At 38.1% G+C, this 21,701-nt stretch overlaps 2 protein-coding genes and 2 non-coding genes across 6 annotated transcripts in view; all 4 read right to left on the bottom strand.

Moving 5' to 3' along the window:
* Positions 1-15,969, bottom strand: part of arhgef6 (Rac/Cdc42 guanine nucleotide exchange factor (GEF) 6) — a 38,568-nt gene extending 22,599 nt beyond the window's left edge. Inside the window, exons 1-9 of the mRNA XM_067457631.1 lie at positions 15,695-15,969; positions 14,136-14,219; positions 11,377-11,461; positions 7,395-7,516; positions 3,784-3,988; positions 3,608-3,678; positions 3,425-3,519; positions 3,196-3,291; positions 2,827-2,949 (exon numbers count right to left, since the gene is read on the bottom strand). Of these exons, the coding sequence (XP_067313732.1) occupies positions 2,827-2,949; positions 3,196-3,291; positions 3,425-3,519; positions 3,608-3,678; positions 3,784-3,988; positions 7,395-7,516; positions 11,377-11,461; positions 14,136-14,219; positions 15,695-15,859 (1,046 nt within the window). The 5' untranslated portion in view covers positions 15,860-15,969. The remainder of the gene's footprint in view (positions 1-2,826; positions 2,950-3,195; positions 3,292-3,424; positions 3,520-3,607; positions 3,679-3,783; positions 3,989-7,394; positions 7,517-11,376; positions 11,462-14,135; positions 14,220-15,694) is intronic.
* A 213-nt stretch (positions 15,970-16,182) lies between these two features.
* On the bottom strand, positions 16,183-21,623 carry rbmx (RNA binding motif protein X-linked). Of its 3 annotated transcripts, XR_010908383.1 has the most exons (10): positions 21,470-21,622; positions 20,487-20,613; positions 19,952-20,058; positions 19,594-19,759; positions 19,317-19,433; positions 19,124-19,235; positions 18,798-18,932; positions 18,634-18,725; positions 16,404-16,508; positions 16,183-16,325 (listed from the first exon to the last, which is right to left on the bottom strand). XR_010908383.1 is itself a non-coding variant. In XM_067457637.1 (9 exons), the coding sequence occupies exons 2-9, from the start codon at positions 20,593-20,595 to the stop codon at positions 17,792-17,794; spliced, it is 1,128 nt and encodes a 375-aa protein (XP_067313738.1). In that variant the 5' UTR covers positions 20,596-20,613; positions 21,470-21,623; the 3' UTR covers positions 17,487-17,791. The 3 variants fall into 3 exon arrangements, 2 of the variants coding, with proteins under 2 accessions (XP_067313738.1, XP_067313737.1); XM_067457637.1 differs by lacking the exons at positions 16,183-16,325; positions 16,404-16,508 and adding an exon at positions 17,487-18,096 and having other exon boundaries at positions 19,317-19,418; positions 21,470-21,623; XM_067457636.1 differs by lacking the exons at positions 16,183-16,325; positions 16,404-16,508 and adding an exon at positions 17,487-18,096.
* LOC137093338 (small nucleolar RNA SNORD61) lies at positions 19,491-19,555 on the bottom strand. The gene has a single exon (XR_010908437.1). It is a non-coding gene; the product is annotated as a small nucleolar RNA SNORD61 (small nucleolar RNA).
* On the bottom strand, positions 19,845-19,920 carry LOC137093337 (small nucleolar RNA SNORD61). Its single transcript, XR_010908436.1, has one exon. It is a non-coding gene; the product is annotated as a small nucleolar RNA SNORD61 (small nucleolar RNA).
* Positions 21,624-21,701: the final 78 nt, after the last annotated feature.

Here is a 21,701-nt window from a genome sequence, read left to right as displayed (position 1 = left end):
TCACAGATCCACATTCTCTGACAAATATAATCTTATATCAGGGCTCGACATTAATGCTTATCAGAGACAAGTGGATTTCTTGAAGGGACAAGTGAAAGAGAATTTTACTTGCCTACTGGAATGATTAAAGAGAATGATTAAAACGCCAATAACAAAAAAATTACTAACAAATCACCAAAATGCAAGAATAATTCTGCCTTAATTTAGTGGTGATTGATAGTGGATATGAGTAATACATAATGTAATGAACCGACTGTAACAACACGCTGTTGACACTTGCATCAAAACAAATGAGCGCTGCTCCCACAGAGAAATTGCGGTAAATATGTGAAGTTTTTATATTTATAACAGTGTTTTTGTTCTATTTCAGCTGCGAAAATAGTTCCAAACAAAGCTTCCGAGCAACAAAGTTCCAAACAGCAGAACCATAACGTGCCTCACGTGTTACTGAATCAGTCAATCTTTGAATCAATCACTTGAATCAAAGATTCAAGGACCTCATTGTAAACGACTGCCTCATTCTGCCTCATTCGTTTGAATGAATTAATGACTCAATGACTCACTAATTAAGACTCACCTGCTGCCACCTACTGGTGGTTAAGTTTCATATACTTTTCTACATTTATTTTGTTTATTCAAAAATATAAATCTCATTATACAAATTAAACATTATTTAATGCAGTTGTAATTTTCTGTGTAAATTATTTGATTTGATTGATAACAGCCCTATAAGAGTCTTATTTTAATTGATTATATAGATCAAATTTAAGAATAAAACATGAAACTTTGAAGCAGAGCTTATATTTAATAAGATAAGGGGAAAATTATAAAAGGTAAAATATCACAAATATGCAGATTTAAAATATGTCAAAGCTGATTGAACACTGGTGAGAATATTACCTGAGAATAAGTTATATTTACAACACACACACACCTAACTTTTTTCCAGACAAGCTCATTTTTTTACTCGGACAAGTGAATGACAAATTTGAATGTCGAGCCCTGTTATATTACTATAACCTATTATATATCAAAAGCATGCTTAAAAAAACAAAGCATTTATGTAACCAAGTGTCAAAAACCTGTTTGTATAGTGTGGGGTTTGAGACATCAAATGGAAAAAAACATTTGAATAGGACTGCCTATAGAGCAAGATATCGACAAATCATTTTACATCATGGCACCATAGGCCCCACACCCTGGCGCTTTGTCCCTTAACGGCTGATACCGGTCTACACCAGATGTGAGCTTTGCGTGAAGAGCAATTAGAACCCATTATAGTCACTGACACCATCTTCACTGGATTCAATAGTCAGATGCCTGTTCAATTCTTGGCACTCACACAAATGGAAGAGCAATGGAACGTTCGCGTTGACACATCTAGTTGAAACAGCATGTTAGCATAAAGCCTTCAGAAGAATCCCAGCATCAGGAACAAGTGGATGGTTTATTTTTAAAGTTTTGTAAACGTGTGTAATGGAGAGCTTGCAAAGAAACTTATTAAAAGATGAAGCAATCAGCTGTATTGAATCTGACAGTACCTACATTGCAAAGTGCAAGTAAACAATTTCAGAATGCTTTGTCTGCAAATAACAGTTTTATAATGTTTTGACTTACTCGTGTATAAAAGCGAGGGAGCATTGATACTTTTTCCAACAGTAATCTTAAAGAAGCTGCACCTTAAATGTAGCCTGACGTGGTCATACTCAATTCTAGTCAGAATATGAGTCTGATACTGCTCCATTGGGATGTGATTATTGGGGCGTGTTTCAACCGAACCAGGAAAGACCTCAATTGGACAGAACTACAACCAATCAGAGCAACGGAGTAAATGACGTATGTGGAGCGACGCATAGTAAAGAGGGAAGTTTGGATCATTTTACTCAGATCTTTAAATTTCGTTCAGCAAAATGAACAAAGCTTTTTGTTCATTTAAACAGAATATAAATAAAACATCACGTTAAATTCCCCAACACATCTAATACTTATGCAAACGTTGATCACATTTGGAATAAAAAATAAATGATAAGCTAATACAGCCAGGCCTGTCACAAGGGTGGTGTGAGGCCCTGTGCAAAAGTGATGTGCGCGGCCCAGGTATTAACGGGGGTCTACTATTGCTATAATAATTTTTTGTTTATGTTGATATTTAAGGAAAAAAAATCTGTATATTCAATTTAAAAGCACTGGGTTCAAGAAGTTAAACAGTAACTGCACATTTTAATGCCAAAATGATATTCTAAATTATGAATGGGTCAAACGCATTTGCAAGATGGCCTAAAGCCACTTGAATTTGTTTAGACTGCTCTCTCCATTATAGATTTGCACAAAACCTTTGTGATATTTAATAAATGTAGATAAAAAAAACGATTGTGAAATGACGACATTTTCATTAACTGATGTCATGCTAAATTAACAGATTCCCCCCCCCCCCCCCCCCCCTCTTGTGATAAGTCGTACCACATAGTATGTTGGTAAGTTTGTGTGTATCCCAGCCATCGCAATAGCCATTATTTTTAATGGAAGAAGACATAGGCATGTTTTTTAAGCATTGATTAAAATTAGAGCGTGAAATGTCCCCAAAGGATCAAGTTCAGACCGAATTGCCCGACCTCAAATGTTGTGGGTGGGGCTTAATTCGGCTGGCATCCAGGGTAGATGTAATGGACTTTCAAGGAAGGAAAAATATGGGTTTTTCGAAGATTAACAAAAGCCTTATAGGGTTTAGAAAGACATGAGGGTGAGGAAATGACATTGGGTGAACTAACTCTTCAACAAAAAACACAAAAACTGATGACAATTATGAGCCACCGAGTGGACACTGACCTGTGATCAGTCAGCACACACACTGCAGAGGGATGGCTGGAGCAGTAAGACAAGTACAGTGTTCTTATCTGACACATCAGGTTTAGGTAACAGCCGCCGATCCGCTGCTGGCCCTCTGGCATCCTATAAGGCGAAAATAAATGGATCAGCCTGGATAATTATTTTCTTACACACATTATACATGAACTTGTATTTAATGTTAAATACCCTATGCTTTGACATGATATAGCACAGATGTTGACACATTACAAATACAAGACACACAGCCACCACAAGATGGCACTGTATCAATCAGGTTATGACTTCTATAGAAAGCAGAGAATTTGAGTTGTCAATATGCACTTATAGACACTGAAATACATCTCTTACTTGGAGCACTCCTCTAAAGCAAGACACAGTCCCTGTTGGAAAGAGAGGACATCCTCTAAATTCCCATTCAGACTGGAACAGTCCACACTAGAGAGCCTGCCGAGAGAGCAGACAGAAGAGTCATTGTGCGCATGGCTTTTCATTGACTGACCCAGCTCCCTAAAATGTCAATCGGCTTTGATATCAAAGGGTCCCCGATGCCATGGTGAAGTCTGTGTTTTGCTCTTACTTGTCGCTGGCCTGTAGAGGCCGCAGGTAGCAGCCAAGTACCGTCTGCAGTTCTTTGACAAACTCTCTCTCATGCTCCAAGATGTCTTGCACCACCTAAGAAACAAACAAAGCATTCAAATAAGAACTTAAAATAAATTTGCATGCCCATTTTGCATTTATTCTTACATTGAAAATAACTCACCACACTGTAATAATTTTTAGTCAGCTGAGGAATGTCAAATCCTTTTATAGATTTCGGAGATGTTGGTTTATCTAGGGAAAAATTGAGTTTTTGTTCAAGTTCAAGTTATGTTTGTTAGGACAAACTGTTTCTAACAATGCTAAGATGTAAGAAAATATCTTGGATAGCCCACTCACCACATGGCTTGACCTCTCGGACATAGTTGCTAGGGAACCAGCCGGTTTTGCCATTAAGGTTTCCCTCCCACCATCCACCTTCCTCCTGGCGTGTGACATGGATCAGCTCGCCCTTGCTGAAAGACAGCTCGTCCTCATTGTTCTGCTTGAAATTGAAGCGTGCCTTTACCACCAGCTGCCCGCTGCCTCCATTCTCCGACATGTCCTGGACACAACAGCAACAGGTGAAAAATTACAGTGTGTAGTCAACTTGGGCCCAAAGTATTCATTAAAACTAGATTTCACATTGATGGTTTACAAACTATACTCATACATTAAGGATATATCGTTATATTGATATATCGCAAAATAAAAACTCTACATGCATCGGTGATGTGAACTGATATGTTGTGAAATTTTGTGTTTTATCCAAGACTGTATTTATAAATTATAGTTCACCTAAAAAAATATAATTCTGCCATGTACTCACCCTCATGTCACTTGAAACCTACAAGATTTTTGTTCATCTTCCAAACACAAATTAAGACTTTTTTAATGAAACCTGAAAGATCTCTGTCTCCTTTTAAAGTCCATACCCCTAAAACTTAAAAGATCCCAAAAAAGTAATATTAAAGATAATCAATTGAGCGGTTTTATCCAAGTCATCTGAGGAAGCACAATCACTTTATATGATCAACAGTTTTACTGATCAATGCACATATTGTATGACGACACAGACGTTTAAGTCAGAATATTACATTTTGGATTAACTAACCGTTTAAAGCTTGGGAATCATATTTTGACACGCTTCGCGGTTAAAGCGGTGATTGATTGCATTGATCATCTGAGGTGTATGTATAATAATGCCAATGATATTTGTGGGTCCTGGTAATGCAAAATGTCTGATTTTACCAGTAAATGCGTTGGTGAAATAAATTTTATTTTTTCAGTCACTTCTTACCTTCACAAGTGTTGCTAGTTTTGTTTAAAAATACTTGTGCAATTCCTTCCAAACACCTAGTTGATTTTGAGAAGTTGCACCAGATTAACCATACATCAGTCAGTGAAAGAGTGCAAGCATATGCGTTTTATATATAATGTGTTCTTTTATTCCTGTGCCTTGAGCATTGGGAACCAGAAATAAGTCTAAGCCTATTCAAGTCCACCCCTTTTATAATAGCAAATGTAGTTTTTTTAACCAACTGTACATTTTGCACAAGATAGTATTGTATTGAAATGTACAGTATTGTGAATTGTATCACTGCACTACATGCTTACGCTAATATATTTTAATTAACCATTTTAAATGGGTCATATTATGCTCATTTACGTGTTCATAATTTTGTTTATGGTCTACTAGAATACATTTACACTATTTAATGATCAAAAAAACATTGATTTGGTTTCTTTAAAACTCACCTTTTGGGTCAGCTGACCTCAGTCTGTTTTGATTGGTCAACTACTTTGGGTGTGTTATTCCCCTCATAACAACCATGAGTTTCAACAGACTACTAACGCAACTCAACCAGGCCTCCCCACTTTTTTACATACAGGAATTATTAAAAATGTGAAACATTATGACTTTATATATTCATAAATTACCATGACCTTTTATACATCAAAAGCTCGAAGGAACGTTTATTTCTCAGTTCATGACCCCTTTAACTTTCTTCATGCAACAATGCCTGTAACCAGACGGACTCGATGATGGTGAGACCGGATCTTTGGGTGGAGCATACAGGCTGTACAGTCACACTCCTTGAGCATACAAAAATCTGACTGGATTATTACAATTTATGGCAAAAGGAATGTTTGGAAATCTAAACTTATTTCCTACTGACACACTAGCAAAACACACACACACACACACACACACACACACACACACACACACACACACACACACACACACACACACATCTATATCTATCTATCTATCTATCTATCTATCTATCTATCCATCCATCCATCCATCCATCCATCCATCCATCCATCTATCTATCTATCTATCTATCTATCTATCTATCTATCTATCTATCTATCTATCTATCTATCTATCTATTTGGCTTTAATGGTGCATTGTGTACATTTTAGAGGCATCTAGCCTTAAGGTTGCAAATTGAAACCGTCTACCGCTCACCCTTTCAAAGCACAGAGACCGACACAGGGCAAATTCAGGTTTATTATATAAGATCTTTATACACCACTGAAAACATAGTTATGTATATTATATTGTATTTCTGTCAATAGACCATCATAAATACTACACACTGGACCTTTAAAACTTTTTTGGGGGAAAATCTTAAAGGTCCCATTCTTCACGATTCCATCTTTCAAACTTTATGTTGCTGTTAGAGCATAAATAATACCTGTAAAATTATAAAGCTCAAAGTTCAATGCCAAGCGAGATATTTTATTTAACAGAAGTTCCCTTTCAAAGCCTACAGCGAACGGCCGGTTTGGACTACAGCAGGAAGAGCAAGGTATATAATGACGTCACTAGAACCGTTTGTTGACTAACCCTCCGCACACAAGAACACGCAAAATAGGGGGCGTGGTCTTGTTGCTCTCCCACATGGAGAAGAGCGCGTATTCAGCGCTTGCATCTCACCGTTATGGTAAGAGGCGGGACCTTTCCGGGCAAAGTGCGGTAAGCTACTGTCCAATCACAACACGGGAAGCGCTGACTTCATAGAACAAGGAAATCATCAGGCCGTTTTTAGGACAGAGAAAACAGCGCTGTACAGATAAGCAAATTGTGTGAAAAATACTGTGTTTTTTTACACACGAAACATGAACTCATGTTATATTGCACACTGTAAACATAATCAAAGCTTCGAAAACACGCGAAGAATGGGAACTTTAATAAAATATAAATGTATATAAAACGTTTGCTGTTTAATTTTTTTTTAAATAATTAGCATGTAGAGATTTTATTCATTTATTCATCATGAAATGAATATGCAATATGCAAAAATGAACTGACATCTCAATCAAATTTGAGACAGAGACAAAAAACATCATCAAACACAGTATGGTTGTCACTCCTGTAAATAACTGAACTGTGTGTGAACGTAACCATAATATGGACTCAAATACAGGACAGACAACCGTATTCTGCTGTGGTACAGCTAAATGTCACATTAGTTATGATGGGTTTATGTGAATATTGTGTTATGCTCAAATTAAAAGTTGTTAATACTTTATTAATAAGTTCTGTATAAATGTAATAAATGTTCTTTAATAAAATATCAATAAAAACCCTGGCTTTTATTTATACTGTAATGATGAATGGATCTAATTGCCATTAAACAATCATTCAAAATATCAAATATTTAAAATACTGTCTTTAGGTTGTTTTTTACAACAATTAAAGAGATGTTTAATTACATATTTCAAAGTGATTATTTTAAGTTAATTTAAGCAATCGATAGCTCTATAAATAAAACTATAGTAAGCAATATGCTCACCCAAATCAGTTATCTGAATAGCCCTCTAATAAACTAGGTATACATTTTAAGATCAAACTCACCTATGCTATGTTCGTGTCATTTTTCTTATTAAAACAAAATATATTTTTGCTATAGACGACCAACAGTTATCAGCATTTATGGCACTGTTTAGATACTTGCCACTGCTTTTGACTGCCTCTGTAAGGATCTGCTGGGCTTCAAGTTGGGAACAGCTTGTGAAGGAACTGACAGGCTAGGAGGAGAGGCACTGGACTGTGGACATGATCTGTTAGGGGTACGATCTGGATACAAGGAGAAAACAAAAAGAAAACGGGGAATAAAGTTTAGAACAACACCAGTCTGTGTCTGAGAGCATTTCTCACTTGGAGAAGAGAGAGCGCAGTACATCTGTGGGTGGTCACTGGATTATAGGTCTACTGATATAGATATACCGAAAGTCCTGAACAAGGGTGATATATGCTTACTAAAATTACTTTAAGCCATGATTTAGTTTAATCATGATTTAAGCCATGATCTATTTCAAATAAATGCTGTTGTTTTGGACGTTTTACCATCAGTAACCTAAAAACATTGTTTCATGTTCCATAAAATCATTAAGCAGCACAACTGTTTTCAACATTGATAATGATGAGAATTTCTCTTCTTCTTGAAGGATAGTTTAACATTGAAAACTGCAGTAACAGAGTTATTTACAATATTATAATAATATACAACATTACGGGTTGGAAAAGTCAGACCAGGTCTCAAGGTCAACTTCAAAATCCCAATCAGAGCAATCACTCACTCACCCATTCATAATTCTGTCGTCTCTGTGTCTCTCCCACAGCTCAATTCACTTGCATATGGGTCACACAACACACAGTCGCTGAAAGCAGCCAGACACATACTTTCTAGTGTATGGTGTCAAGTATTAAAGACAAATCAAAGGCTACAGATATAATGTGTGTTCCAGTCCACTCAAAGCAAGGCATGAAAGATGGTATTTAGTCACAAAACAAACATTGCATATTCACGCCAAATATTTGCAGATCACGATTGGCACATATTAATTTGCTATGAGCAATATGCTGCTCATAAATAGAGGAAGATTAGGAAGGAGGAGGCATGCAGTATGCTATGACAGAAGCAACCATCAGGTGCCCTGTTTGCTGCACTCTGGCTCCTGACAGATCTCCAGCGCTGCAGGGGCCTCTGCAGTTCTTCACTCACTCACACGTCGTTGTTCTCGCCTGCTTCATCATCTACACAATAAAAGCTCAGCACGTCTGCTGGATTTCACGGCAGGCTCTTTCCGAACACCCACAGTGTATAAACAGTGTGTGAACTTGCTCCAAGCCTTCCACAGCAAACACAACAGAGAATCCAGATAAAGCCAGGCCAGGGAATGTCTTCTCTATGCCTCGAGCACAGTTTAGAGTGAAATCTCGCTGTTTCATAGAGATCATTTTAACACAAATCGATCTGCCTCCATTGAATCTGCCCTCATTAGTGAGTCATTCCTAAGAACTAACACATTTCTTTCATCTTTTAAAATAGAGTTTGAAAACCTATTTGCAAGTATTTAGTTGGATCATGTGTAAACAGGATTACATTTTAATATTCTATAAATAAATAAGAGTGTTGTTTGGAATAATCATTGAGTCTGGCTTGTTAAAGGGATAACTAGGGATTATTACTCAAAATGAAAACTCTTAAAAACGGTTCACTGTAACATTGAGCTAAACAGGAATGACTTTTCGTGTAATAGAAAAAAAAAGAATAACCTGGGGTCTCATTTATAAAGCATGCGGACACACAAAACGGGGCTGGAAACATCCGTACACCAGTTCCCACGCTAAGGTTGTGATCTATAAAAAAAAAAACTTGACGGGAGAATGTGCGCACCTTTAAGCAAACTTTAAGCTGTGTGTACCGTATTCTGGAGACAAAGGGAATTGGCAACACAGATGTTGAGGTCGTGAACTGAAGTTAGAACTGTAGAAAATAAATGTGAGAAGAACGATTATGAGAATTAATTAATGACATTTAATTTTCACTCCATTTCATCCGTTATATCCACATTATCATGAAGATTAAATCCAACAGTGTTATTTGTGCTGATTGTTTTTGGTTATATGCGTAGTTAAATCCAAACGTAATTCAAAATATATTTAAAACATTTAAAAAATAATAATCAGCGCTGGATTACAGTCACATCGTCCACAATGGGAGCGCAGGAAAAGATGGCGCGATGTGATAGAATAGCATGTAATACCCCTTTATTAGAGAACTACACAATGTAAAACCGAAATATTCACCTTAATGTAGCCTACATTTATCATAAAATGTCAAAGTCTGCAAATACAGTCATGAAGCACAATCGCTACTCATCATCAGTCCTAGCCTACTATTACATTACAAATCCGTCATGAAGAAGCACGGTGTTTGCGAGATTTTGTCAAGGTGTTAACGATTAGTCTATTTCTTAGAAACATATAAATCCTCCGGTAACCTGGGTATGTAATGCTTCATGGAGGATTACGCCAGTAGCAGATAAAGGAGAAAACGAATTTTCATTCAGGGACATTATCAGCATATGGTGATTTCGGGGAGGAGACCGGGTGGAGAAGCACATACACACAATCTGCTGCTGGCTGTGATTTATAAAGGGACTTTTGCGCAGGTTCTGGCATATGCATGGTTTTATAAATCAGATTTTTTTTTTGTGCGTATGCAAAATCTAGCTTTTGTATGTACGTACACTTTTAGGATGAAATCTACGCAAAGTTTTATAAATGAGACCCCAGGTAACTTTTTTTCCATAAAATAAAAATCAACGTCACAACCCTGATAACAATGGCATTTGCCCTCTTTAATGTGTCTTGGATAGAGCATTTTAGTAGTCTGTTTGATTTTTTTGCACACGCACGCACGCACGCACACACGCACGCACGCACGCACGCACGCACGCACGCACGCACACACGCACACACGCACACACGCACACACGCACACACGCACACACGCACACACGCACACACACACACACACACACACAGGACCCCCTTGAAAACGAGATGAAGCATCTTAAGGGGTTTATCCTATTTGTTACATAGGTGAGTGTGTGTATGTTTGTGTGTGTGTATATATATATATATATATATATATATATATATATATATATATATATATATATATATATATATAGCTATGCCTTTAAAGAACCTGACTGATTTGTGAAGCAGACCTGTGGGATTTGAAGAACTTCTTTGCAATTACAAGGAGGACACCCTCTCCTATAAAGTTCAATAGTCACAAAGAGCAGTGGGAAACATATGACAGGGAAGCAAAAATTGAGAATAACTACATGTCTCATGAATTCCGCATGCTTATGCAGATACTGTCAGCCGCCCGGACAGGCCCTACAAAAAGCAACTGTCTGTTGCCTCCAGTAGTTGAGAGCAGCTGCAGCATAAAGACACGAATGCCAGCACGACCCCAGACAAATCACCTCCTGACGTTCACAGAGCAAATACAAGAGGCCAGTCATCCTCATCCTTAGAAAAATGTGATATGGATCTCGTGTTTACTGCACTCTTCTGACTGAATGAAATGGCCTTACTGAGCATTTCAACAAGATAAACTTGCATGGACATGTGATGTGATATCTATCACAATCATATTCTCGGGCTTCTAAAAATGAACTTAAACTGATAATGGAATTAAAATATGTTTAGAATCAAATCATTATATCTACTTAAAAAAATAAATATAAAAATAAAAAATCCGCTGACGCTAGTGGGATGAAGGAAGATAGTTGTTTCAACAGGTCATAAGGGAACATGCAACAGGAAAGATATGGCTCATTTCCACCAGCAGTGATTATGGAGTGCCTGTGATGCTTCTTGTAAACAGAGACATTCTTCATAGTTTATAAGTGACCAGCAGGAGCTAATTTTCTAAAAATGTTTTGAACACAAGGCTTGCACACAATGCCGTCTGTTAGACTGTCTGCTCTGTCTAGCAGAACCCTCATAAGTGTAACACAACTTTCACTTGAGGTAGAAAGAGAAACTCACCAAAGAAAAGACAAAGCTGATGCCTATAGTATTTAAGAAGAGAAAAGACAAAGAATATCAACGTCCAAAACATTATGAATTACCTTGAGTAGCGATATTTATTGCTGAGAGCGTTGACAGAACCTTGTTGAAGTTCTCCCCAGTATATAAGCTCTCTGGATCAAAGCCCTAAGAGAAAGATGGTCAAAGATCAGAAAAACTGTCCAATGACTGTAATTATGAATGAGATTATGCTAGAAGCAGCAGATGTAGGTCAGAAATCAGAGGAGTATAGGCTTTTATTTACAAAGAAATAACTAGGGGTGTACGTAGGACGTTTCAACAGGATAAGATCTGGCATTGGTTCTCTTAGCCTAATATGGCTTATGCCTATTTTACATAACCAGTTACATTTTTTATAAACTTGAAATATAACAACATGAACATTTCATTGAACTCTCAAAAATTTAAACCCTGTATACCATTTGGGCCATCCACACCTAAAAATACACTACATTATTCTGCTAATAATATAGAAAAATAAATAATGAAAGATATACTTTTTTTTTTTTGGTTATGGAAAGCATCTTAAGTGTGACCCGCATTTTTAGATGTTCTGTCTACAGGCCCTGTTGGTCGCTGGGCATAGACAGCTATCCCCTTTCTTGCTAAGGGTACGGTTTCACATGTTAAATAAAACATAATAGCGTTTAAACACCAATGCAAGGACCAAGAAGCTTCTGTCCTTCTATTTGCAGAGCGCTGTTTCAATATGGAGACTGCAACAAGTTAAGCAACTTCAGCAGTCAGCAGTCAGTTCAGTTTACAGATTACACTTTACCATTGTAGTTTGCATTCATCTCTCATTAAAAGTTAAAAGTGGCTCATATCAAGCTTAAGCTTGTGCTACGATACTTCTCGTTTTCAGCTCCTTTAAAAGCAGAAGTGAAAGTTATGCGCCTGGCCTGTTTGTCCAGTCACATGACTTTAATCAACTATATGCCAACTGGGCCTTTAATAGAGCATAAAACTGACTGGAGCTTTCTTCAAAACAGATGTAAGCAAAGTATATTGTTCATTGTATATATATTGTAAGTATATTGTGATATTTTTAACAGTACAGTACTTGACATTGAGTACAAATGGACAATCGGTCTCATCAATTCAGGCTGCAAAATTACAACACTAGCAAAACTGTGACAGAAAGTAATATACTTCTACCATTCTTTTCCTTCCATTTTAACCGGTAAAAACACCCAATTCCCAGCTACTCTCACCCCCCTCCTTGTCCAGCTTCACAACGAACATCACCACAAATGATGTGTGTGTGTGTGTGTGTGTGTGTGTGTGTGTGTGTGTGTGTGTGTGTGTGTGTGTGTGTGTGTGTGTGTGGAGGGGGGTCATTACTCTCGAGTAGGTAATTCTTTTGAATAAGTAATTACTTCATGACCAATAAAAAAGTATCTATAGTATCAATGTGTGTAGTATGAATATAATCTGGACATACTACATTTGCCATGTTGCACATATCACATGACCTACTGCCCCAGTTGCATCACTGCCATTTACAAAACCTCTCATGTGGCCTCGTGGGATAGTAAAGTGTCCATCGTATGCACACGTCAGAATCTCCGGGTACTCTTTGCCTACTCTTTTATGAATACTGTGAATTCTGACATATTTCTGTCAAAAGTGCAAAAGTGCATGCATTCATTCTATATAGTAGGTAAAAAAATATATACAGTATATTTTACCTACTATTTAGAATGAATGTATGCACTTTTGGATACAGCCTATAAGCGGGACCTTGATGCTGCGGCCCCATCTCAAGATCAATACTGCACATACTCAGAGTCCGTTGCTGGGATATTTTGCCTACATTTCTCTACACTGAAGGAAGCAGTTCATCTTTTTTTTTTTTTTTTAACAGTCTATGGTAGAGTTACATTCAAGCTATTTTAAAGCATGAAGAAATAATAATAATTATAATAATAATTTGTTACATTTTATAGCGCTTTTCTAGACACTCAAAGTGCTTTACATAGATGTTGTTTTATAATTTAAAAAAATATTTCAAAGCTGAAGATGAAGGAATACAATTATTGACCGTATAGGGGTAATATAACTAAAAACGAAAGCATTACATAAACAAGCAACATGGCCCTAATGAGTCATGTTCACCACATTTGCAAAATTTATCAGTCAATAATCACATTTTGTTCATAGTTTTAGTACAGGAATACTGTCATTTCAGAGGGTGTAGCATCAAAGCCTGTCTATGTGTTTGTGTCAATAATAGACATTGCAGATTGACAATGTTTACTGTGAGAGGTATAATTTCTGACCATCTTCCTGAGACGACTGTAATGTTGCTGCAGCTCAAGACCATAATAACCGTAATAAATGAAATGCACATGCAAAAGAACTAGTATTATGAGCAATTTTGTTTACTGTCTGACATATTTTAAGATCATGTGCAAAACCAAAACAAAACCCTGCTGTTTATTTGTCTGTCCTCAGGGAGAGCTAAACTAAATTAGATGGACAGAAGAGCTACTCCATAGAGGCCAATATGAATTTTTTTAAATATAGGCCCATTATTTAATATAAATGATTAGTCTGTTAAGTAAATCTTACCTTCATAAATTCAATACTTATAGGCATAGCTCTAATCTGAAACGCATGTCCATACTTCATGTAATACACTTACAGAACTGATTTTGTTTGTTTGAGATCTACAGACAAGAGTGATATTCTCAGCCTACGGGTCGCGTATTTTATACACACTCAGCTGTATTTTTCAAAGCCAGTCGGTGATACAAACACATTCAAATACAGAAATTGTAAAGAAAGATGATCTTACCTCAACCTTTAGAGACTGGCATCCTTTTAGAAACTCCCGAATGTTTGCAATGCATGCCGCTTCGCATTTGGGTTCAGTTGAATACTGTAACCAATGAAGAAATGAGGATGTAAATAATCGAACACACTGCAAAGCAAAGAACCACCTGAGATCAACAAGATCTCGTTTTTGGAAGTGAATGTCAGCCTAGCCTATGAGCCACATTGTACCCAGTCACTGCTGTCCAGTATCGCATGCTAAATTTCTTTGGCGTTCAGTATACCAAGTTACTATTTCTTTGCGTGAGCTTCGTCATGTTACACACACAGAGAAAGACACACACACACAACCCGTATCTATGCTAAATCTCATCGGGCCCTGTCTAACCAGGAAAATGTATTTAGGAGGAAGTGACGATGTTTGATCAGCAAGATTCTACTTGGACCGCTTACTAGTGATGGCAAATCCGACTCATTTCTTCGAATCGATTCTTTTGAACAGTTCGTTTAAAAGAACCGGCTCAAAAGTCAAATTATTTTGCGCACTAACCGGTGTAGTAGCATATCATATGGGCTAAATCAAATATACAGATAAGGCCATCGGCTCATATTGTTGTTTAATACATTTTCCTAAATACATCTGTATACTATTGTAGTTTCATGTAGTTGTAGCAATTGAGCTAGTAATTTAAACTAAAATAAAGCTTGTAAAAATTAGTGTGAAACCATTTTTTAACGAATCGTTCAGTCCGGTTTCGCGAACAGGCTAAACCGATTCATTAAAAAGATCTGACTCCAAAGAACAATTCGTTCACAACGAATATGGGTAAATTCAAACAGAAAATATATTTTTGAAAGCGTCGTGTAACATCAGTAAAGCAGTATATCACATAAATATGCTAAAAAAAAAAAAAGGTAGGGAGGAAGACAAGGGGGAAAAAGCACATATATTGGTCCCTTTATAACAAGAGAAACTTTTCTGTCAAGTTGATCAGCACATTCGTTATAATATCCCTGTATCAAAGCACGAATTCAAAGCGTTTAAACGGAATAATAACTTTATTCAGCATAAATAAAAATATATAACCTTACCAAGTCTTATTAATTACGATGTGCAATGAAAAAGGGGGAGTTAAATAACACAGCAAAGGGATTCAATAATCTGAGCTCTGACTGACGACTTGTACAAACTAGAGAAAACTTCCTTTACAAATGTTCTTTGCATTTTATACAAAAGTGGAGGTCGACAAATATTTTGTTTTTGAGACTGTGATAATGCGGAACAATTTCTCATGTAACGTTAACAGGAAGTCAGATTGTATCTCGCTTAAATTGTGTGCCCCGAATAAACCCACAGTTAAATACACATTCATCGTGCTCTTTTTCTTTCAACGTATTGTATCTTTGCAAAATGTAGTGCATCTCAAAGTATCACATAACAGTTTATCTTGGCATGCATCGTGCATAGCCAGTTCCGCATGCCTGTATTTGCTGGGGTTGCATTAAATTAAAAAATACAATTCACACTACCATTTACGAATATACGATCAAAGAAACATACACGCGCTTATTATCAGTTACCTTTAAGATGGCTCCAGGTTGCAGCCGCTCCATAAGCTTACACAGGACGACCCCATCTCTGAGAGATGTTTTCAGAAATTCCTCAGGATCAGCGATATTCTTTTTGGGTGAATTAAGCACGCCTAATGTTATTAGCCACGTAACAGTTTGCTCCTCGGGGTTCATAGTTTAGGCTCAATGGGCCTTTCAGAGTTAGCTGCACCCTTGGTGCGCCGGCTCTCACTATTCGTGTTGAGATGCTACCCACATCCGTAGCGCTTCTGCTTTTTCTGTATGTTACGACCATTCAGCACCGCGACTAACTTCTCCAGTGGACGTCTGCCATATAACCAACATAGAGGGCTCTTTGACATTTGACACAAAGGGAACCGTTATTGCTTTAAAAGCCACACTAATTTTCCATATGGTTCATCTTTATTTGATTAAATGATGTTATGGGTGGACATTGACATGCCAATACACCATCATAGTGGAAATCTATTAAGGTACAAAGACAAGAAACAAGTTCATTTAAACTCAAATTATTGTTTATTGAGAGAAAAAAAAAAGTCAATGCAATTCGTCTGCATGATCCCATCTAACGTCCTCAGCCTCAATGAACAGCAGCCTCCTAAGAATGCAGATTCTCGATCTAGATGAAAACAGATAGAAGTTATTATACAGAGAAGCAAAATATAAATTTGTAAGAGTTAAAGACTTAAAAACATACCTGCATCTTACAGAAGACTTATGATCCAGAATGACAACAGGTCCTGATAAGCAATGAAGTATTCATGTGTGCATTTACCATCAAACTCCCTTTCCTCCATTCAGCCTGCAACAAGAGAGTTACCATCAGCAGACTGTTTTAGCTCGGCATAAGGGACAGATATTTTAAAAATTAATTATACAAAAAAAAAAAAACCCAATCTGAAATGTTTTCCAGACTTGTTGATAGGGTGCTGTCTTTCTCCACGTGGTGTCCTTTGTTAGAATCGGCATGCTTGCAAGCGGTTCTGGCTTTTTGTTAACACTAAATGAATTTACAATTTCAAAAGGGTTCCACTGGGAAGTTTCAAGAGGTTTTGCAGCTATGTGGTATACATTTGACTGTAGGGATAGATCCATTGAGGAGATTCATCTTAATATCCTTTTTAAAAAAAAGGAAGAAAAAAAAGAGAGGCCATTTTTCATTTGAAAGGGGCAAAAAAAAAAAATCCAGACATTTTCTCCTTTAGTGCAACAGATTTGACAGATTTTTCTGAGACTAAGACCTCCTAAACTCAGTGATCCAGTGGTTGGGGGGAGGGATCAGACTCCTTTGAAGGCAGAGATGAGGTTGTGTTAATAATGTTTCAGACTGCATTTGAAAAAGCCAGGGCAATCAAGACGATGTTTGACTAAATTACACTAACCTTCAGGCTGCAAAATAACACCACCGAGACTTGACTTATACCAGAACAAAAGGGTTTGCTTTGCTTACCAGCTGTTGACAGGTTTTATCTGTGGTGCTGAATTGTTTCTTGCATTTTGGTTGTCTTTGGATTGGTCGATGAAAGACGTCAATGTTTAGGCTTTGTGATGAAGGATCCATTTGCACTGAGGAAAACTACACCCATAGAGAGTTTGGAAAAAGGTGACATTTGTCCATTCCTCAACAATGTGAACAATCATGCCTACATGAATATTCTGCATTGCATCTATATTAAGTGGCATTTGGGGGTGCTCACCATGGAAAACTGAGAGGTGAATAGATATTTACGCTTCATAGTTTTCATTCTCATTCTCTTGAATAGCAGTGTTGCTCAAGATCTTTGCTTAAAAACACTTTATTGGTAAATGAAAGCCATACGCTAGGGCATTGCAGGTTTAAACAAATCACTATTATACAAAAACACACTTAGATTTGCAACGGTACCATTAAATGGGATGTGGGGCAAGGTAAAAGAAACTTTGCATTTTAAAAGGACAAAAAAAAAACTCCACAAGTTTGTGTACAGCTTGAACCTGAAGCTTGAAGTCCAGAGTTTAAAAGAGCTCTCTTTTGAATGTCAGTCTTTTGAAGGTCTCAACGAGAAACCACAGATTCTCCATCTCATTCCCCCCCTTTTTTTCCTCTTAGTATCGACTCCGGGCCATTCCTCTATCTGCCCGACCACGGCCACCACCCCGAGGTGCCCCACGGCTCGAGCTGCTGTATTCACGAGGATAGCCTCTCTCAAGAGGGGGTGGTCCCCGCTCCTGCCTACCCGGACGGTCACCACGATTAGCGGAGTACGGGTCACTCCGACTGCTGGGATAACTGTCACGACTGCCATATCCATCCCTGGAACTGCTGCCATAGTCGTCATAACGACTGCTTCCACCACTCCCACTGTAGGATGGAGGGGGACCCCTTGAGGGTGGGGCGCTGCGTGAGTTACCTGCAGGGTCAATGGGTCATGTAATTGGCAAAATTTATTTAAACATTCTTTGCATGATACTGCGTTGTCAAGTGCCCATTTCCTTAAACCTGAATCACGTCTAGCTCAAACGTAAGAAACTTTCCAAATGGGGATAGTATAAATTTGGATCTCAGAGTCTGGGTGGGACTACTTCAGCCTAAGATAACTGAACTACCCAAATGAAGTGTTGACAATTGACCACTCAGAGCCCTTTGACACGTCATTGTTGAGTAAATGCACTTTCCTTGGTTTGGATTGAATTCCTGATAGATTGTAGTTTGGGTACTGCATCTCACTTGGTTGTTCGGACAGAGCTACCGGAACGACTCATACTTTTGGGGGGCAGAAAACAGCTTGCAAGAGATTCCTTGTTGGTGTGATTTTGGTTGGAAAACTCAGGATGAAAAGACGCCGCGTTTGATGTTTCCACTTTTTGGCAATCACACGAGGCATCCCTTTCCAGGCGGTTTGAGTGGAGCCCCTTAACCCTTTTCACCACACTTAAGGTTAACTTACCGTAACCGTCGTAAGGGTCTCTATAGGAGCCTGTACTGGGCCGCTCCATGTAACCCCGGGGCTCTCGTCCTCCACCGTAGCCATCACGATCACTAAGAAACAATGAAACATTAGTCCAGACAATTAAACTGCCATCACACACAGGATATAGGATGTTAACACACCTGTAACCTCTGGATCCTGAGCCATATTCATCTCTAGAACTGGAATGGCTTGAATACTCCCGGTATGGGTAATCCCGTGGAGCCGGAGCATAGTCTCGACTGTCCCGTGAGCTCATGTAGTCACGGCTGGAATAACTGTAAAATTAACAGCTTTTGAGTGTCATTGTATATGGCATCACAAAAAAAAATATATATATTATTTTAGTAACTAATTAACGATACATATTTAGAATTAACTTTTATTTGCAAGTTAACGTAGCACTTCTGATTTTCTATTCACATAAATAATTTCACTTAATGGCCATTCATGCTTTTACACATCTCACCTGTCCTTACTACTGTAGTGGTCATCACGAGGTGGAGGACCGTCATCCCGCCGTGACATTAGAGAATCTCTGCGAGGAGGGCCGTATGGGTCCCTGTCTCTGGACACTGGTGCTGTTAAATACATTGAGAAAACAAATGACTGTGGTTCAAACTATAAAAATAAATTTAAAAAACAGTGTTTGGCAAACTCACGCCTGCCCATTGGCCCAGAGAGTGCAGATCTCTTGGGTGGGGGTCCTCCATTCCGCACTGGGGGGCCTCTCTTCAGTGGTGGCGGCCCTCTTGAGGACATGCCTTTAAAAAAGGGTTCTACAATCCCTAGGTTACCCTGGTAATATTTTTGGCAGCAAGCATGTGTGTTCATATAAGCTCAGAACTTCTTAGAGGACAATCAGTTCAAACAGATCATCAAAATAAAGTGTCATCACTGCACAAAAAAATAAAAAGTGGATGATGTTCTGATTAGTACCTCTGCTTGGTGGTCCCCGCATTCCACTTGGTGCTCCTCTGGACCCTCGCAGACCTCTGGAAGGGCCACGACTCCTTGTATGCGCCAGTGGTGGGCCACGACGTCCTGAAGACTCAAACTGAGGTTTTGTGGCCTGTTCCACTTTAATAGGCTTTCCGTCAAGGGGCTTGGAAAGGGAACAGAAGTTTAGGAAACTGTTGATTTTAAATATACATGCTCACTAAAAAGTAAATGTGTACATCCATTAGAGTAAGCTCAGAACTTCTTAGAGGACAATTGTGGACAACATCAGTTCAAGAAGATCAATGCCACAAAAATCATCATAGCTTACAAATGTGAAGCTCAAACCATTACTTACCTTTCCGTTCATTTCCCTTGCGGCATCTTTTGCATCACCAGGATTTTCATAAGTTACAAATGCGAAACCTCTAGATTTATTTGTTTCACGATCCTTCATCAACAAAACTACAAAAGACAGAAGGGAGGAAACATATGGTCACACTTGACAAATGCTTTATTGAAATAGTTCACCATAAAAATTAATCAATACTCGTGTTATTCCAAACCCATCAAATCATCTTCAAACCACAAATTAAAGATTTTATTAATGGAATCAGAGATCTGTCCCACCATTGAAAATTTAGTAACCAAAAAAGACAGTTTCAAAGATCTCAAAGAGATTGTACGAATCTCAAATGAATCCAGTAGTTTAATCCATTGTCTGAAATCCCGTCTGAAAGTTATGGCTTTGGAATGACTTGAGAGTGAGTGCAAGACAGTTTTCATTTCTGGGTGAATCTCTGCAGCCCAAATTACTAAATTTCAATAAAAAGACAACCTGCATGGCTAAATGACATTTCTATTAAGTCATTTAAATCATTCAAAACTATTACCTTCGGCTATTCTGCCAAATTTGCTGAAGTATGCTTCAAGGACCTTCTCACTAGTTTCAGTGTTCAGGCCACCGATGAACAGCTTTCCTGGTCGGTCTGCCTCTGCCATTTCTCCCCACTGTTGCCACTACAGAGGAAAGACATTTCTGCATTACAAGAACTGTCCAGTGCATCTCGGCTGAAACCAGCATAAGCTTTTTTTTGTCTAACCCAAAAAAAGAAGCCCAAAAGCAGCAAACAGACCAACCTCACCATGTGGGAGACCAGAAAAAGCTTGTTTATGCAGTTTATCATCAAGAAAATTCCACGCACGGACGCAGAAAACAATTCAAATATGTCAGCACGTGTTGGTCTATCGGTTAGATGATATGAAACCGCTGTTTGACGATAAAAATAAGTTCAAACGTAATCATTCTCTGGAGTAGATGGTTAACTCAACAACCATTAGCTCATAGGCCCTGTCTGGCTAACAGTAGCTGCTAATCACGTGCGAGCAACACGAACAAATTTTAATCCAGTTTCAGTAGATACTAAACGTTTCTGTCGAACATTTTGCATGGTATTTACATACACATTTTAAAGCATGCTTCACAAAATGGCGGACGCTTAAAATTGCAAGGCTAACGTAACTGGCAGATACAGCAGCCTGAGACCTCTTCAGGCCATATGGCTAACTTGCAACACATGTTTATAATCTCACATAGTCAAGATACACACTCGCTAATAAAACGCTTTTCGTTTAAAATGTATGCAAGATAACGCTGCTTTTAACAATATCAAAATGGCGATTGAAAAGTGCGTTTAAAAAGATTTAGATTCCGTCTGACATCTAAGTTACATGAGGCCATTTTCAGTTACCCTCACATCTGCTAAATATGCATAACAGACCCAAAAGCGCGTGAATGAACGCGCACGATAATACTACATCTACCAACAAATAAACCTCTAAGCACGATGATTATGTTTGATTGATTCATGCTCACCTCAGGATCAATAGGCAGAAACAAAAGCGTTCGCGCTGGTTTATATGTCTAATGTTTCGACCCGCCCAGTGCAGTCACTTACTCTATGGTAGAAGACTAGGAGGGAGGAACTTAACGTTTTCAAAGTCTCTCACGCCCTCTATCGTCATGTTTGCAAACTGTACTTATTTTAGCGATAGCGAAACCCAGTCGTAAATGTTGCTCTTACTGATGAACTCTACACACACACACA

The sequence above is a fragment of the Pseudorasbora parva genome, chromosome 11 (assembly GCF_024679245.1).
Source record: "Pseudorasbora parva isolate DD20220531a chromosome 11, ASM2467924v1, whole genome shotgun sequence".
In the NCBI taxonomy this organism is placed as follows: Eukaryota; Metazoa; Chordata; class Actinopteri; order Cypriniformes; family Gobionidae; genus Pseudorasbora; species Pseudorasbora parva.
This window is presented reverse-complemented; position numbering and strand designations above follow the sequence as displayed.